This window comes from Neopsephotus bourkii, unplaced genomic scaffold, assembly GCF_033783945.1.
Source record: "Neopsephotus bourkii isolate Nb327-2 ecotype Australia unplaced genomic scaffold, CSIRO-AGI_Nbou_v1 NB_1541, whole genome shotgun sequence".
NCBI classification, from domain to species: domain Eukaryota; kingdom Metazoa; phylum Chordata; class Aves; order Psittaciformes; family Psittacidae; genus Neopsephotus; species Neopsephotus bourkii.
Window position 1 is genome coordinate 341,141 of NW_026902017.1, and position 18,025 is coordinate 359,165.

The 18,025-nt window shown below is 64.9% G+C and overlaps 3 protein-coding genes across 4 annotated transcripts; 2 read left to right on the forward strand and 1 right to left on the reverse strand.

Annotated features, from left to right (window-relative positions):
• Positions 1-888: 888 nt before the first annotated feature.
• On the reverse strand, positions 889-2,257 carry LOC133221493 (cadherin-1-like). The gene is made up of 4 exons (XM_061370403.1): positions 2,147-2,257; positions 1,368-1,487; positions 1,122-1,277; positions 889-1,050 (listed from the first exon to the last, which is right to left on the reverse strand). The coding sequence occupies exons 1-4, from the start codon at positions 2,255-2,257 to the stop codon at positions 901-903; spliced, it is 537 nt and encodes a 178-aa protein (XP_061226387.1). The 3' UTR covers positions 889-900.
• A 73-nt stretch (positions 2,258-2,330) lies between these two features.
• Positions 2,331-8,239, forward strand: LOC133221468 (B-cadherin-like). Its single transcript, XM_061370367.1, is given in 15 exon segments — positions 2,331-2,477; positions 4,116-4,294; positions 4,388-4,495; positions 4,595-4,750; positions 4,822-4,966; positions 5,326-5,501; positions 5,581-5,709; positions 5,795-6,048; positions 6,050-6,298; positions 6,383-6,525; positions 6,718-6,942; positions 7,025-7,243; positions 7,327-7,457; positions 7,548-7,694; positions 7,804-8,239. Coding segments are annotated over 15 exon segments (2,601 nt in total). The 5' UTR covers positions 2,331-2,350; the 3' UTR covers positions 8,017-8,239.
• A 1,164-nt stretch (positions 8,240-9,403) lies between these two features.
• Positions 9,404-17,982, forward strand: LOC133221481 (cadherin-1-like). Of its 2 annotated transcripts, XM_061370387.1 has the most exons (16): positions 9,404-9,482; positions 9,557-9,671; positions 12,919-13,154; positions 13,262-13,393; positions 13,484-13,639; positions 13,711-13,855; positions 13,963-14,135; positions 14,525-14,653; positions 14,770-14,955; positions 15,044-15,288; positions 15,416-15,558; positions 15,694-15,918; positions 16,140-16,361; positions 16,448-16,578; positions 16,703-16,846; positions 16,970-17,982. In XM_061370387.1, the coding sequence occupies exons 1-16, from the start codon at positions 9,426-9,428 to the stop codon at positions 17,180-17,182; spliced, it is 2,652 nt and encodes an 883-aa protein (XP_061226371.1). In that variant the 5' UTR covers positions 9,404-9,425; the 3' UTR covers positions 17,183-17,982. The 2 variants fall into 2 exon arrangements, with proteins under 2 accessions (XP_061226371.1, XP_061226372.1); XM_061370388.1 differs by lacking the exon at positions 13,484-13,639.
• Positions 17,983-18,025: the final 43 nt, after the last annotated feature.

An 18,025-nucleotide genomic window follows, 5' to 3' on the forward strand; every position in this document is an offset into this window, starting at 1 on the left:
GAGCAGGGGTGCTGGAGGGGCACGAAGGTGAGCAGGGGTACCCGGCTCTTACCTGGCTGTCCCCCATCCTTCTCAGCCCGGGCCCCGCAGCCGGTGGCACTCCGCAGGACGCCAGCCCAGCACAGAGCACCCCTCCTGGCACCGCGGCCTCTCCCCACGGCGCTGCTGGTTCTGGATGCTGCTACCCCAGCGCAGGGCCGCAGCAGGACTGGGCACTCCTCCCCTGCTGGGCCGAGCCAGTGCAGGTGGCTTCCCCTGGGAGGTGCATCCCGGAGCCCCACAGGCACCCACGCTCCCCAGCACCGCGGCCCTGGGGCTGGTGGACCAGAGCCTGGCAAGGAGGAGCCAGGAGCAGCCCCAGCGGTGCTGCCAGCCCTGGAAAGCGCCCACATGGTCCCAGGTGGGCACCTGGAGCTGCCGGGACCCAGCACTGTCACCACCATGATCTAACCCTGCCCAACTGCACCGGGGTGGGCTCAGTGCCCACACCTGCACTGTGATGAGGGTGGTGGCAGTGGCCTGCAGACCATGACCTTCCATGTCAGCCACTGGGATCTCCAGGGCTGCTCACAGTGAGAGGCTGGGTCGCTCCCAAATGGGGTGACAGCCAGCCTGGGGGGCAGCAGGGTGTACCCAGGGCTCAGCTGTGACACCAGCCCTCTGCAGTCACAGAGATCACCCCAGTGCTACTGTTGATGGGAAACATCTGGGGCTGGGGCTGGTCTGGTGTCTGGCGCGGGATGGAGCAGACCACAGCCCTGCTATGGGTGCTCACTGGGTCATCTGTGTCGGTAGCCAGCACCCACAGCATGAAAGTTCCTGGGAGCAGGTAGTTGTCCGTGACATCTCCTACATCCCCTCACTGTCACCCCCTCACTGCCCCTGGTCAGTGGCATTGGTCTAACCTGGCTCAGCCACCTCCACCACGGCCCCATGGGACACCTCCTCGGTGAAGACGGGCCGGTTGTCGTTCTGGTCCGTCACGGTGATGATGATCTCCATGGGGTCCTCCACAGGCTGCCCGTTGGCTGACACGGCGTGGGAGAAGAGCTGCGAGGGCACCGTCAGCTGCGCGCGGCCCCGGGACCGTCCCGTCCCCCCCATCCTGGCCCCCCACTCACGACGTATTTGTCGATCTCCTCCCGGTCCAGCGGCTTCGTCACTTCCAGCCACCCCGTCTCCCGCTCGATGGTGAAGACCCCCACGGGGGGGGTGTCCGCCCCCTGCCCCGTGATGCTGTAGAAAACCTTGGTCTCCCTGTCCTTGTTGGATTTGATCTGGTGACGAGGCAGAGCGCGTTTAGAGGGGTCCAGGCATCACGGGTCCCCCCTCCCAACCCTGTGCCCTGTCCCTATGGGGCCACGTACCTGCACCAGCTTCTTGGGGAAGGGCCCCCGCTCGTTCTCGGGGCAGTTGATGGGAGGGATGACCCAGTCCCTCTTCTGCCGATGGAGCCCATGGCTGGGCTTGGGGAAGGTCAGCACACCCTGCAGGATGGACAGCATGGCTGAGGGGGGCACACCGGGACCGTTCTACCAGGAGGAGGAGGAGGAGGAGGAGGAGGGTGAAGGTGCTGGGCCACATGGCTGCAGCGGTGCTGGCTCCGGAACTTCTCTTGGCCGAGTCCTGCCGGGAAAGCCGGGAGACAGCCCATGGGTGCTGGAGGGCTCAGGAGGGACCCATCGGGGGCACAGCACGGACGGTGCTGCTCCAGGCTGGAGGTGATGGAGCCGGGGAGACCCTTGGGCACTGCTCATGGGCGGCACAGGACCCCCCCCCCAGCATGGCTGGGGCGCACACAGGGTCCCACCGGGATCCTGCTTCACTCGGGGCACCCAAAGGCACCCGAGGCTCTGAGCCCCTCGCAGGGTGCTGAGGACGCCTCTAGACCCTAGGACCCGACCCCAGGCAGTGCTCGGGGCACCCCGAGGTGGAGGGAGGGGACGGGACCCCCGCAGCAGTGGGGTACGCACCCTGATCCCCTCGCAGAGTGGGAGAGCCCCCGCCGCAGGGTGCAGAGGTCCCGGGAGATGGGGGGGGTCCCAAGAGCTGCAGCCCGGGCTGCACTGGGGCCGGGGGGATTTGCGGGGGCAGCGGGAGACAGTGCCCGGGGTACCGGGGAGGTAACGGGAGCGCTCGGCGGTACCCGGAAGGTACCGGGATGCCGGGGCGGAGGTTCCGGGGCACAGCGGCACCGGGGAGGGGGGCACAGGGGGGGCCGGGGCCGTGCGGGGCGGTACCTGCGCGGCCGCAGCATCACCTGGAGGGGCGCGTTGCAGCGGGCGGGGCGGGGCCGGGCGGAGCGGGCGGAGATCGGAGCGGCGGCGGCGGCGGCGGCAGCGGAGGGGTCATGCGGGAGCCGCGCTCCGGGCTCTGCCCGCTCTTCATCATCCTCCTCTTCCTCCTCCCGCCGCTCCTGCCGGCGGCCCCGCCGTGCGTCCCCCCGGGGCTGCGCCGCGGGCAGCTCCAGGCACCAGGTAAGCGGCGCCGTCGGGGCAAGGCTCCACCTGGACCCCGGGATGAGCGGCGGGGCTGGGACCGGGGTCGGGACTTGGGCGGCGGAAGGGGGTGCAGCGGGGCCCCACCTCGCTGCTGTGTCAGTGCTGCAGGGCCCCCGGCTTGTGAGGCCGGAGCTGGGGCCGGCTGCGCGCCCCAGGCCATGGGGTCGGTGCTTCTCGGGAGGGTATCGGTGCTGCCCAGGGTGTGGGATCGCCGGGGGTCCCCGAGGTGTGGGGCTGAGCCGTGGGGCTGGCGGTGCCCCGTCAGCGCGTCTGGCCCCACCGGGACTGGCGGCGGCTGATGCCAGCTGCGAGGCACCCGCCGGGCAGGGCCGGGTCCCCGCAGGGTGAGCGCCCGGCGCCGGTTTGGCGATGAGGATGGGTGCCCCGGGGCCGCCCGTCTCCGTCCGCGGGCAGGAGCGGGCACCGTGGGCTGCAGGGTCCGGCCGGCCAGGGGCTGGGCAGGGGCTCACAGCCGCCGGCCTTTGGCGTTGTTGCCTGAGCCTGTTCGGCCGCTTCGGCATCCCGGGGGAGCGGGGCTGCTCTGGAACCGCGATCGGAGCCAGCGGAGCACTAAAAGCCCTCCTCGCCTAATGGCTGCGGAGCACTTAAAGCCCTCCCTGGCGGTAAGTGCTCTCGCCGTGCCAGGGAGGGATTGGCCCTGACCTTCTCCTGGCGTGGGCACCGGATCCCGCTCCCTTCAGCCAAGCTCCTGCCGGGAGCGGGGCTGGGGTCCGGCTGCACCGTGGTGAAACCCCTCTGTGGGCAGGACGTGGCCCAGGCACCGCCGTCCGGCTCCACGGCTGTGTAGAGCAGGCACGGTGCCATGCGGACTCTGCATGGACGGACCCCGAGCGCACGGTGCGGTCCAGAGCCCCGAGGGGGGCAGCAACAAGGCTGCGGGTCCCGACCGCGCTGTGCCACCAACGCGTGGCATAACCGGGGACCGGGGCTCCTCGGGCATCCTCATGCCCCAGTCCCGCTGCCCGGGGTGTCTGTGGCTCCTCCTGCCCCACTATCGCGGCCATCGCGTTAGGGAGGAGCCCACAGCGCTGCCCTCCGGGCACGGCTGCTGGACTCCGTGTGGGAGCGAGGGGCTCCACCGTGTCCCCGGGGCTCGCTCCCCGCCCCGGTGTGGGGCACGGCTCGCCCCCCCCCCCCCCCATAGACCCGCTCTCCATCCCCTCCCGGCCGCTCAGCCTCCGGAGCTGGTTTAGCTCTGCTAATCCCCTAATCCTGCCTCCCGCCTGGGTGCAGGTGCTGGGCCGTATCCAGCACTGGGGATGCAGCCCGGTCCTGGGTGATGGGGGGGGGGTGGTTGGGGGCGAGCTGTGCCCCTTGTTCGTGGCCATGGAGGGCTGGGAGCCCCGAGGGGGTGACACACGGAGGGGGGAGCTGGGCAGGGCTCTGCCTGCCCAGGAATTTCCCGTCATCTACAAAACAAAGCCGAAACCTCCACCGAAACCTGCCCCGCGCTCCCGGCATCCCCTGCCTGATCCGGCTGATCCGCCTCGGGGGGCTGGGGGGGGAGCACGGCGGCCGCTGCCGGGGGACACGGGGTGCTGGGGCTGAGGGGCAGGCTCCCCCCCGGCCACCGTGACCCCTGCTCTCTTCCAGCGAGCTGTGGAGCCTGCGTGGGGCCGTACGGGACCAAGGAACCTGATGTTGGGGCGCAGGAGGACCGGGGCCCCGTGCAGCTGCTGGGGGTGGGCAGGGAGCTCACTGCTCCCCCCCGGGGTGCTGCGGTTCAGCCAGACCCTGCTGCAGTTCCCGTGTGGAACAGGCGCTCCCCCCAGGTAATGCCTGGCTGTCGTTGTCCCAACCCCCCCCCCCGCCTACTCTGCCCCCCCATCTGGATGCACCCTCATCTTCCTCCCTCCATCCTGCAGTTCCTCGGGGCTCGCACTGCTCCCAGGAGGCAGAAGAGGGACTGGGTGATCCCCCCCATCAAGGTTCCTGAGAATGAGAGGGGCCCCTTCCCCAAAAAGCTGGTTCAGGTATAGAGGGCTCTGGGTGCTGGGGAGGGGTCCATCACAGCTACATCAGGGCCGGCAGCGAGGGTGGGGGGTACTGAGCTTCCTCACATCTCCTCGCAGATCAAATCCAACCGGGACAGAGACACCAAGATCTTCTACAGCATCACAGGGCAGGGGGCGGATGCCCCCCCCGAGGGCATCTTCACCATCGAGAAGGAGTCGGGCTGGATGAAGGTGACGCAGCCGCTGGACCGGGAGCGCATCGACAAGTACCACGTAGGTCCCTGCCGGGGGATGCTGGGGGTGTGGGGCCGCGCTGCTCCCCGCGCTCACCCCACTGCCCACAGCTCTTCTCCCACGCTGTGTCTGAGAACGGCAAACCGGTGGAGGAGCCAATGGAGATCATCGTCACTGTGACGGACCAGAACGACAACAAGCCCCAGTTCACACAGGAGGTCTTCAGGGGCTCAGTGCTGGAGGGTGCTTTGCCAGGTAGGGATCCTGTGCCGTGGGCAAGCTCTGCCTCCCACCAGCCACATCCCCTGGGGAATGCCCTGGCACCATCATAGAATCACAGAAAGGTGTGGGTAGGAAGAACCTTAAGATCACCCAGTTCCAACCCCTGACGTGGGCAGGGATGCCTCACACTAGACCATGTCACCCAAGCCCCTTTGTCCAACCTGGCCTTGAACACTGCCAGGGATGGGGCAGCCACAGCTTCTCTGGGCACCCTGTGCCAGCGCCTCAGCACCCTCACAGGGAAGAGCTTCTGCCTCGTATCCAACCTCAACTTCCCCTGTTTCAGTTTAGACCCATTACTCACCCCACTCACTGGACACCCTTGTTCCCAGGCACGTCCGTGATGCAGGTGACCGCCATGGATGCGGACGATGCAGTGGAGACCTACAACGGTGTCATTGCCTACTCCATCCTCAGCCAGGAGCCACGGGAGCCCCATCCCCACATGTTCACTGTCAACCGGGCCACCGGCGCCCTGAGAGTCATTGCCAGCGGCCTGGACCGGGAGGTGAGCTCCGCAGCACCACAGGGCAGGCAGCCCCGGCCCCGGGCAGGGCTCACAGTGTCATCTATCTGTCCTGCTGCAGCGCGTGCGGGAGTACACCCTGACCGTGCAGGCGGCCGACCTGGATGGTGAGGGGCTGACCACGACAGCACTGGCGGTGATCGAGATCATGGATGTCAATGACAATGCCCCCGAGTTCGACCCCAAAACGGTAACATCGGGTCCATACCCCCCCCATGGGAGCACTGTTCCGGTGCCCACCGCTCTGTGGCACTGATGCTGCCCCTTACCTGCAGTACGAGGCAGCTGTGCCGGAGAACGAGGCTGAGCGGGAGGTGGCCCGGCTGGTGGCCACTGATCTGGATGAGCCGGGCACGGCGGCGTGGCGAGCTGTATACTCCATCCTGCGTGGCAACGAGGGAGGTGCCTTCGCCATCACCACCGACCCTGCCAGCAACGAGGGCATCCTGCGCACTGCCAAGGTGCGTGCTTGTGTCCCCGTGTCCCCCATTGCTGCCCACTGCAGGGAACTGCCCAGCCTCTCTTCTCTCACAGGCTCTGGATTACGAGGCCAAGAAGCAGTTTGTTCTCCACGTGGCCGTGACCAACGAGGCCCCCTTCGCCGTGAAGCTGCCGGTGGCCACCGCCACGGTGATGGTCAATGTGGAGGATGTCAATGAGGCTCCCGTGTTCGAGCCGCCGGTGCAGCTCGCGCGGGTGCCAGAGGATGTGCCGCCGGGGCAGGCTCTAGCCTCCTGCACAGCCCAGGACCCCGACAAGGCGCAGGGGCAGAGGATCAAGTGAGTGGGGCTGGGGTTGGGGTCAGGGTCTAGAGGGGTCCCCGCTGTCTCCCGCAGTGGCACCAGCTCCCCTCTGCCCCTCAGGTACCTGGTGGGGCACGACCCTGCGGGCTGGCTGGCCGTGCACCCCGAGACCGGCCTCGTGACAGCACAGGGCCACCTAGACCGCGAGTCCCCCTTTGTCAAGAACAGCACCTACACCACTGTGCTGCTGGCCATGGACGATGGTGAGGCTGTGAAAGGGGCCCTTGTTCTCCCTCCTCCTCGTGAGGGACACATGCTGCCATCACCAGGAATCCTGGCTCCGGCATGGAGCTGTGCTGGGGGCTGCCTGTCCCCACCGTTGCTCAGGGCATCCCCATCCTCGTGAGGGTGCTGGTATTGGGGATCCCCCCCTCCAGTGTTGCTCCTCGCTGCAGGCTCCCCACCTGCCACAGGCACGGGCACCTTGCTCCTCACCCTGCTTGATGTGAACGACAACGGCCCCGAGGCTGAGCCCCGGGACATCACCGTCTGCAACCGCAGCCCCCAACCACAGGTGCTCACCGTCACCGACAGGGACCTGCCCCCCAACACCGGCCCCTTCCGCGCCGAGCTCATCCACGGCTCTGGGGATATATGGGACGTGGCGGTCGGTGATGAAGGTAATGCCAGGGGGGTGCTCAGTGAGGGGTGGGCAGTGCTGTGACCAGTGCGTCCCCCCACGAGACACCCATCTCCACGCAGGTGACACGGTCACCCTGCAGCTGGTGGCACCGCTGCAGCCGGATGTCTACAGTGTGTACCTGCGGCTCCTCGACCAGCCTGGCAAAGCCCAGCTCACCGTGGTCACCGCACGCGTCTGTGACTGCGAGGGGCCGACGCAGAGCTGCCCCCAGAGAACACAGGCTGCCACCAGCCTGCCCGTTGTCCTCGCTGCACTGGGCGCTCTCCTGGCCTTGCTGCGTGAGTTTGGGGGTGCCGTGGGGCTGCACCTACAATAGGGTGGGGTGGGAGATGTCCCCACTGACTCTGCTGCTCCCTCCCAGTCATCCTGCTGCTGCTGCTGCTCTTCGTGAGGAGGAGGAAGGTGGTGAAGGAGCCGCTGCTGCTGCCTGAGGACGACACACGGGACAACATCTTCTACTACGGGGAGGAGGGCGGCGGGGAGGAGGATCAGGTGTGTGTGCTGGGGGCAGACAGGGGGGACCCGTGTCAGTGCAGGCAGCCTGATCCTGTCCCTTTCCATCACGTGTGTGTCCCCACACAGGACTATGACCTGCGGCAGCTGCACCGGGGCCTGGACGCCCGCCCCGAGGTGCTGCTCCGCAACGACGTGGCCCCCACTCTCCTGCCAGCCCCCCAGTACCGGCCCCGTCCCGCCAACCCCGACGACATCGGCGCCTTCATTGACGAGGTGAGACGCAGCCCTGGGATGTGGTGGGAGGGGGGTGAAGTGGTTTGGCACATCGGGCACCCCCAACCCAGGGGACATGGGCACTGACCCCTCTTCCCTCCTCACCCAGAACCTGAAGGCAGCCGACACGGACCCCACGGCCCCCCCCTACGACTCCCTGCTGGTGTTCGACTACGAGGGCAGCGGCTCCGAGGCCACCTCGCTCAGCTCCCTCAACTCCTCCTCCTCCGACCGCGACCAGGACTACGACTACCTCAACGAGTGGGGCAACCGCTTCAAGAAGCTGGCGGACCTGTATGGCGGTGGGGAGGAGGATGACTAGGACCCCCCTTCCCCACTGCCCCCCCCACCCCATGCCTTACCGCTGCCCTTGTGCCTTGGGGCTGCCCCCTCCCGCTGTGCCCCTGCCTCAGTGGCGGCCCCTTCACCTTCCTGTCCTGTATTGGTTATTTTTTGTATATGTATGAAATAAAAGTAGTGTGACGATACGGACGAGGTGAGCGGATACTGGTGTAAGTTTTAATAAAGGATGTGGTGGTTTTTTTTAGATGCTACAGCCTCTGCCTGCCTTTGTGCCCTGGGGTTGCTGCTGACATACCCCACTGCAGCCCCCCAGCCCCGTCCCTCTATGCACAGCAGTGTCTGGCTGCTCCCAGCCCCAGCACGGGGCCCTCAGGCATGGCTGCAGTGTCACCCATGGTGGAGGGGCTCTGCCCATGGTGCCTCCCACAGCGAGGGCTCCCCCAACACCTTTTCCCCACAGGGTGCAGTGTTTGTGCAGGTGAGTGCAGGCCAGGGCACCCCATGCCTGTGGCAGCAGCACTGGTGGCACTGAGCATCCACAGTGCCAAATTACAGTCACAGCCTGGTTTGTGTTTGCAGGGACCTTAAAGCTTATCCAGTTCCAACCCCTGCCACAGGCAGGGACCCCTTCCACTGGAGCAGCTTGCTCCAAGCCCCTGTGTCCAACCTGGCCTTGAGCACTGCCAGGGATGGGGCAGCCACAGCTTCTCTGGGCACCCTGTGCCAGCGCCTCAGCACCCTCACAGGGAAGAGCTTCTGCCTAAGAGCTCATCTCAGTCTCCCCTCGGGCAGGTTCAAGCCATTCCCCTTGGCCTGTCCCTACAGGCCCTTGTCCCAAGCCCCTCTCCAGGTTTCCTGCAGCCCCTTTAGGCACTGGAGCTGCTCTAAGGTCTCCCCTTCAGGAGCCTTCTCTTCTCCAGGCTGACCCAGCCCAGCTCTCCCAGCCTGGCTCCAGAGCAGAGCTGCTCCAGCCCTCGCAGCACCTCCGTGGTCAACTCTGCACCCCCCAGCAGCTCCTTGTCACTCTCCTGGCCTCGCTGCCCTGGCGGTACCCTGACTTTGCTGGCCACAGGGCTACGGGGAATAGCCCCACTGATCGGTGGGGCCAAGGCCTTCGCTGGTGTACAGGGAAGGGGCTGGTAGGGGTCCCAGGGGCATCCCGCCCCCCCCCCCCCCGACCAGCCGCGGGCTCCCACGGCCCTGCGCTGGCACCCGCGGAGCTCCCGTCGAGCGCGCAGCTGGGGCGGAGGCTCTGGGGTGCCGGGGGCGGACGGCACCGCCTCCCTCGGGACGGGACGGGACGGGTCGGGGCGGTTCCCGTCGTTGTGTGGGGGCGAAGGCGGGCACTGCGCGGCAGGACCGGATTCACCTGCGTGCGGCTCCGCGGTGGACGCATCCGTCGCTCCGGCACCGCAGCGGCACCCAGCTATGGGGCGGCGGGGGGGCTGCGCGGCCCCGATCTGTCTGCTCCTGCTCCTGCTCCAGGTGAGGAACGGGACCGTGGGACCCTGCCCGGGGCGGCGGGACCCCCTCCGGACCTGACGGCTCTCTCCGGGCAGGTTGGCCACCGGCTGTGCGAGCGGGCACCGTCCTGCGAGCCCGGCTTCACCGCGGGCACCTTTGCCCTCGCCGTGCCGCGGGACAGCGTGGCGGCGGGACGGGCGCTGGGGCGAGGTAAGGCGGGAGCGGAGGGGACGGGCTGGGTGGCCGTGGGGACGGGGCTGGAGCCTTGGGGCGCGCTGGGTCCGTCGTAAGGTGCTGGCAGTGGGGCTGGCTGCACACACACCGCACCGGGACGGAGCCGTGGCTGTGTTTGCCCGCGCGAGGGCCCCCGGTACCGGTGCTGCCACCGCCGCCGCCATGGCGGGGTCCGGGGGGGCCTCTCCCCGGGGTGCGCTGGCGCTGACCCAGGCGGTGCAGCCCTGTTGGTGCCGCCAGCCGGGGCGTGGGGCCTCGACGGCGCCCGTCCTGCCTCGGCCGCGGGGTCCCGGGGCTCATGGGGTGAACGCACTAAGCCCGGTGTCGCTGGCGCTCGGCGTGCAGGGAGGCACCAGGGAAATGCGTGCCCCGGGAAGCGGGCGTTGGGGACCCACCTTGTGTACCCTGCACATCCCCACCCCCGATCCCTGAGTGCCGGGGGGCTGCGCAGTGGATGGGGGTTGCAGGCACCCAGAGCAGTGTTCGGGCCATCACTATCTGTGCTTATGAATGGCTTTTGGGGCTTCCAAACGCACCCCTGGTTCCAGAAGGTCTTTGCTTGGTTGCAGTCTGCAGCCAGGAGCTGAACCCTGCCCCACACCGCAGGAATTGCCTTTTGTTAGCTTTGTGACTGATCATTAACGAAGCTAAAGCAGCCTGTGCCCGGTACCAGGGTGACGGGCAGCCCCACGGCCTTGGCGTCAGGGCTAGTCGCTAGAAGCCAGGACCTGCTGGAAATTCCCCATCTCAGAACTTCCAGTTTCAGGTCCCGGCTGGAGACACAGAGGGTGGGAGGAGTGAAGGGGATGTCTGCCTGGATGGGCCATGGTCCAGCCGGGTAATGCCTGGCCATGGGGGTAACTGAGCACGGTGGGAGCTTAGCAATGCTCCCCCCCACGCCATGCAGCACTGCAGGGTCTGGCTGCCACGAGGGCAGCTGATGAGGCGGCCTGTAATTAGCTCGATGAGTTGAGCGTGGTGTTTCGGTGTTTTCACTCCAACAGGTCTGGACAGGCTTGGGCTGGGGAAGCAAACATCTGCGCGGGGGCCGATGGGGACCCTGTGGCTGTATTTGATGGGTGGGGAAGGGGGTCTCTGGGGCAGCCACATGGTGGGGCTGGGACGTTCCCACGCCAGCCCCAGGTGGGAGACCCTCACGAGTCTGAAGTCAGGGTGAAACTGGGGTGACGTCAGTGGGCGCCAGCACCTTCACCCCAGCTCCCTGCCGGGTGACGTGAGCCCCCCCCCCCCCCTCGCCACCGGATCCCTCCCAGTCAGTGCTTGTGCAAAGGGTGAGTCAGGCTGTGCCCAGCCCTGGTGACACGCTGTGGGACGTGGGGTGGGGTGGGGACTGTGCTGCTCCCCATCCCCGGTGGGATCTCATCCTCCTGTCCTGGGCAGCACGGTGCTTGGCTGTCCCACCTGGGGGGCTTAGAAGGGGGGATCCACCTGAAGCTCCCCCCCAGCTCTCCTCACCACTCTCCCTGCCATTCCCAAGGAGGAGAGGGGGCCCCGGGGAGGGGAGGGCTGAGGACAGGTTTCCTTCAACCCAGGAGCTGGAAAAACAGGTTGTACGTGTCCGGGTGGGAAGTGGGAAGAGGGGGAGCGGGTGCTGAGCACACAGAACTCACTGCACCCACCTGGTGTGGGGCTGAGCACTGAGCGCTCATTGCACCCAGTGTGGGGCTCAGGGCTGAGCACAGCCCATTCGCTGCTCCCACACAGCACAGCGCAGCTCACAGGCGCCAAGCCCTGTGCCTGCACCCATGGGTGCTGAGGTTCCTCCCCCCGTGCTGCCAACAGCCTGGCCTGCCTCGGCACGTTCCTGCCCAGCCGGCAGCACCGGTCCCACAGCCTTTGCCGGGGGTCCTGCCATGGGGCCAGGCTGGGCTGGCAGCACCCAGTCCTCCCGGGCTGGGCTGGGGGCACCGCGTTGGCTCAGCCCCCAGCCCAGGGCTCGGTGATCACTCCCCACCCGCCTCCATCCCATCTCTGATTCCCCGGCCCCATGTGGGCTGATGCAAGCCCTCGGGCTGGCCTCGTGCTGTGTTTGGGCGCGCTGTGCCGTGTCCCACCCCACCTCCTGCTCTGCGTGGTGTGGGTCACACCGGGGCCCATCGTGGCCGCACCAGCGGGGGCTCTGGTCCATGCTGCTGGCTCAAACAAACCCTCTCCCAGACAAAGGGTGTTTGTTCAGGAGCTCTAGCAGCAAGGCCCCAGCTCATGTGATACTGCTGATGGCCCAGGCGTGGTCAGAACCTCCCCATGGACTGCCTGCAGACCCCATGTCCTGGTCCTGGTCTGTACTGCGCCCGAGCAGGGTGCCAAGCTGGTGATGTCAGCACAGTGTCCACCTTGGCCTGTGGTGGGTGCTGCTGTCCCTGGGGACCCCCATCGGGGTTGCTGGAGGCATCAAAGGGTGTCTGGGCAGTCTGGGTGCCTCCGCTGCTGCACTGGGGCTGGCACCTTCCTGCCACACAGATTAATGTCCCCCTCGTGCAGTTGGTTGCAGTCTGGGCTGTCTCTGCTGCAGACATGTGGTCATGGTCCCTGGCCATGCGGGGCCCAGGGACCCTTATGTGTCCCCACACACTGAGGCACCATAACTCACCTATATGCAGAATCCCGTGGATCAGCGCTGGCAGCCCCTAGAGCCCTGCTGCTGGAATGCTGGGTGCCATGGCACTGGGTACTGGGTGCCGGGGTGCTGGGTTTCAGGGCACTGGGTGTCACTGCGAGTGAGCAGGTTTGAAAGCAGCTGTAGCAGCAGCTCAGGGCACAGCAGAGCTGACATGCCACACTGGGGACATGCTGCACCGCAGAGATGCAACCATGCATGGGGTTGTGCCACATGGCATAGATGTGGCAAGTGTGGGGATGTGCAGTGCACGGTGCTATAGATAGGGACATGCTGTCCTGCATGTCATCTGCCTGTTGTCATGGGCTGGCAGGGATCCAATGGTACAGCCAGTCATGCTGTACCCATAGCAGGGGTACCCCATGTACTGTGCCACACAACACGCCCAGGACGGGATGCTGGCAGAACATGTAGCACAGTACATCCCTGCCATGCCTGCTACCCCATGGTCCCCCCGTGTCTCTGTGCTGTGTAATGTGTGCCTGTCTCACACTATTGTGTGCCCTCTGGCTCTGCCGCCTGCCCTCAGCAGCTCCCCGGGGCAGCACGAGGAGCCCCATGCCCACCCGCTCTCCCTGTCCGCAGTGAGCTTTGGGGACTGCGGCGAGCAGCGGCGTGCCCCGTACCTCTCAGATGACACGCGCTTCAAGGTGAGCAGGGATGGTGTCGTCTCTGCGACCCGGCCCCTGCAGCTCCGGCGGCAGGAGATCAGTTTCTCTGTCCACACATGGGATGCTACGGGCAAGAAGCACTCGGCCAGAGTGACCCTGCGCAGGCGGTGGCACCATCACCATCGCCACCATGACCAGGAGCAGCAAGAGGTAAAGTGCAGCCCCTCTCTTGGGGTCAGCACAGGCCCTCTCCCCAGAGCAGAGCATGCAGAGGCTTGGCAAGGTGCTGGCACTGAGCTTAGACACTCTCCCCACAGGATGCTGCAGCTGATGTGCTGACCTTCCCCAAGCCCAGCCATGGGCTCCATCGGCAGAAGAGGGACTGGGTCATCCCTCCCATCAACTGCCCCGAGAACGAGCGGGGGCCCTTCCCCAAGAAGCTGGTGCAGGTACGTGGCCCCATAGGGACGGGGCACAGGGTTGGGAGGGGGGACCCGTGGTGCCGGGACCCCTCTAAACGCGCTCTGCCTCGTCACCAGATCAAATCCAACAAGGACAGGGAGACCAAGGTTTTCTACAGCATCACGGGGCAGGGGGCGGACACCCCCCCTGTGGGGGTCTTCACCATCGAGCGGGAGACGGGGTGGCTGGAAGTGACGAAGCCGCTGGACCGGGAGGAGATCGACAAATACGTCGTGAGTGGGGGGCCAGGATGGGGGGGACGGGACGGTCCCGGGGCCGCGCGCAGCTGACGGTGCCCTCGCAGCTCTTCTCCCACGCCGTGTCAGCCAACGGGCAGCCTGTGGAGGACCCCATGGAGATCATCATCACCGTGACGGACCAGAACGACAACCGGCCCGTCTTCACCAAGCAAGTCTTTATTGGCTACATCGAGGAGAACGCAAAGCCGGGTACGTGGGGGCTGGCAAGGTGGTGCCCCCATGGCTGGGACCATGTAATGATGTCCAGTGGGTTTTGTGCCATCAATAATCTCTGTCCTGCTTGTCCCTGTGTCCAGGCACATCTGTGATGACCGTGAATGCTACGGATGCAGATGACGCGATCAATGTGAACAACGGCATCATTGGCTACTCCATCCTCAGCGAGGAGCCCAAGAGTGCGCAGCAGATGTTCACCATCGACCCGGAGAGGGGCATCATCAGTGTCATCGGCACGGGGCTGGACCGGGAGGTACGAACCCTTGCTGCATCCCAGGGGACAGTGCAGCAGCTCAGTGATAGGACTTGCTGCGAGGAGTTGAGGGTGCTGGAAATCCAGGGTCTGGCTCTTTTGGGGACTTGGCATCGCTTGGGCACTGTCCCCTGTTCTAGGGGTGTCTGCAGCCCCAAAAGCTCATTGGGATCTGCAGTAGGGGTATTACAGGGGTCCCTGTCTCTGCTGAGCCCCAGGAGTGGTGGACTGCCAGCCCTTCGGGTGGGCAGTGAGGACATCAACAGGTGTCTGTGCTGGCGGTGAACATGGTGGCTGGAGAAGGGTGGAAGAGCAGTAGCCAACACCCCTGGAAGAGGGGGTTTGCCAGACCCCATCCATGCCCTAACCATGGTGCTTTTGGCTTGCAGACCACCCCCAACTACACGCTGATCATCCAGGCTGCAGACCAGGAGGGCAATGGCTTGACCAACACTGCCACCGCCATTGTGGAAGTCACAGATGCCAATGACAATGCTCCTGTCTTTGACCCCACCATGGTACCTGAGCTGGCTCCCATGAGCCACTGCCCTCCCTGGGCCATCTTGATACAAGTCCTTCCCCCCCAGGGTGTCTGGGACCATGGGGCTGACCCTCCCCATTGCCTCTTTTGCAGTACCAGGGAACGGTGAATGAGAATGAGGTGGGGGTGGTGGTGGCACGGCTGCATGTGACGGACCGGGACATGCCAGGCACCCCGGCCTGGCAAGCTGTCTACAAGATCAAGACTGGGAACCAGGATGGTGAATTCAGCATCACCACCGACCCCAACACCAACGATGGCATCCTGAAAACAGCCAAGGTGGGTTGTGCTGTTGTGCAGCCACCTCCGTGCCAGCTGCCTCTTTGCCAGCGCTGCCCAGCTCCTCTCTCCTGCTGCTCCCCACCAGGGCCTGGATTACGAGACCAGGAACCAGTACAACCTCGTGGTGACAGTGGAAAATGCCATCCCCTTCACCGTGTCCCTGCCGCTCTCCTCTGCCACAGTCCTGGTGACGGTTGGGGATGTGAATGAAGCCCCTGTCTTTGTGCCCCCAGTCAAGAGGGTGGAGGTGATGGAGGACCTGCCGGTGGGGCACCAGGTCACCTCCTACACGGCCCAGGACCCTGACAAGGATCAGAGGCAGAAAATCACGTGAGTATAGGAAGGTTGGTGGCAGGAGCCGTGCTGCAGTACCTGAGGGGCTGCGCTGTACCCACTGTGCCATGCACCCCTTCCTCCCCTTCACAGCATCCTCCCCACTGTCCCCTTCTTGCCCTAGGTACCGCATGGGCAGTGACCCCGCAGGGTGGCTTGCCATCGACCCTGAGAATGGCATCGTCACTGCAGCCCAGCCACTGGACCGGGAGTCGGTGCACGCCATTAACAGCACCTACAAGGCCATCGTCCTGGCTGTGGACAGTGGTGAGGAGCACCCTGCCTTGTCCTTTGGGAAGGGGCTGCTGCCACCCGCCTGTGTCCTACCATAGATTCTGGGGCAGGGACTGGGCTAGGACCACCTCCCCAGGTGCCACACTAACCCCCAGGTTACCACTGCAGGGTCACCGGATGCCACTGGCACGGGGACGCTCCTCCTCCTTCTCCAGGATGTGAATGACAATGGTCCCATGCCGGAGCCCCGGCTCTTTGATGTCTGCACCCGGCAGCCTGAGGATCAGACGCTGACCATCATCGACAAGGACCTGCCACCCAACACCTACCCGTTTGAGGCAGTGCTGGAGCACGGCTCTAGCATCAACTGGACCGTCACACTAAAAGGACAAGGTAGGTGCTGCCTGGTCTGGCCTAGCCATCCGTTCTCGGTGTAGGGTGGTAGGGAGATGATGAGCAAGGGCCCATGCCAGGCCCCCTTGGCTTTCTGTGCTTCCCCCCCAAGCACAGCTGGTGTTGTCCTTTGTGTTGGGGGACTGCACCACTGCCAAGAGTGTCCCCAGTCCCAGGGGCTAGAGCGCACCTCTGAGCCCATCTGCTCTCTCTGCTGCCAGACCAGCTGGTGCTGAAGCTGATGAAGGAGCTGGAGCCAGGGGAGTACAGCATCTATCTGAAGCTGACTGACGGCCAAGGCAAGTCGCAGGTGACACAGGTCAAAGCTCAGGTCTGTGACTGTGAAGGGCCAGCCAAGAACTGCGAGCGGCGAGCATTCATCGCCAGCGGGCTGGGCGTCCCTGCCATCCTGGGCATCCTAGGCGGAATCCTGGCACTGCTCAGTGAGTACCATGGGATGGGGACAGGATGGGGATGGGAACAGGTCACGCTTACCCTGCCACACTGATGTGGTGCCCTCTGCTCGCAGTTCTGCTGCTGCTTCTGCTGCTCTTCGCTAGGAGAAGGAAGGTGGTGAAGGAGCCACTGCTCCCACCTGAGGATGACATGCGGGACAATGTCTACCACTATGACGAGGAGGGTGGTGGAGAGGAGGACCAGGTGGGATGACTGCTGGGCTGGCCCTGCTGGCTCCCTGTGGCACCTTTGGTCCTTCCCATAATGGTGCCTATGGCATCCCTTGAGCGTTGTCTCCTCATTTTCTCCCTGCTCCATCCCCACACAGGACTACGACCTGAGTCAGCTGCATCGGGGCCTGGATGCCCGCCCTGAGGTGATCCGCAATGATGTGGCCCCCCCGCTGATGGCTGCCCCTCAGTACCGGCCTCGTCCTGCAAACCCCGATGAGATTGGGAACTTCATCGATGAGGTGAGCACCAGCCCCACGCGGACACGACTTGGTGGGGGTGAAGCCACTGATCCATGCCAGCACCATTAGGGTACCCCCAACCCAGGGGACGTGGGCACTGACCCCTCTTCTCTCCTCACCCAGAACCTGAAGGCAGCCGACACGGACCCCACGGCCCCCCCCTACGACTCCCTGCTGGTGTTCGACTACGAGGGCAGCGGCTCCGAGGCCACCTCGCTCAGCTCCCTCAACTCCTCCTCCTCTGACCGCGACCAGGACTACGACTACCTCAACGAGTGGGGCAACCGCTTCAAGAAGCTGGCGGACCTGTACGGCGGTGGGGAGGAGGATGACTAGGACCCCCGGCCCGGCTGGCAACCGCCCAGCCTAGGCAGCTTGCCTCATTTCACCCCACCGGACTGATGTTGGTCTTTGCCTCCAACACTCCTCAGCCTGATGCCCACGTCCCCCTCAGTCGGTGCAGGGGAGTCTCAGGGTCACCAGGGCTAGGGAGGGCTTTTTTTTGGGGATCTTCCTTATTTCTTGCCCCCTTCAGCTCCAGGCAGGGCATGGAGCCATCCAGCCCCTTACCCATCCTGGCTGCATGGACAAGGGTCAGCTCCTCTTCCCCAGCAGGGACAGGCTCCCACTGCCTCCCCCCCCTTTGCTACAGGGGAAATAGGATTTCTCTGATGCTCTCCAAAGTACCTCGTGCTCCCTACCCAGACACAACCACCAACCTGCCACTGTGTTCAGCTCACAGAGCTGGTGCTGGAGAAGCGGGGCAGCCCTGGCACCGTGCCTCTGCTGGAGCGGGGTGAGGTGATGCATAAATGCAGACCAAAGATGCGCCATCACGCGCTATACATGGGGGATTTATATTTGATACAGTACATACAGGCAGATTTCTATTTTTCTGTATCCCAGATTATGATGATTTCCTGCTGTGTCATGCCAGGTGTAATTATTGTGCAATGAAAGGCTCTTTTGGAAATCAAACTGGCTTCACTGAAATTCTGAGTTCTGTTTTAGCTTGTTTGTATTTTTTATCATGGGAAAAGGGTCTAATGTGGGCTGGAAAGCCAGCAGTTGTCTAGTGCTGATTGTACGGTTTTTATATAAAATTGAAATAATAAATTGTCTTAAGAAAACCAAAAGCAGCTCTGCTGGTTGCATTGCCTTTGCTGTGCTTCGTGCTCA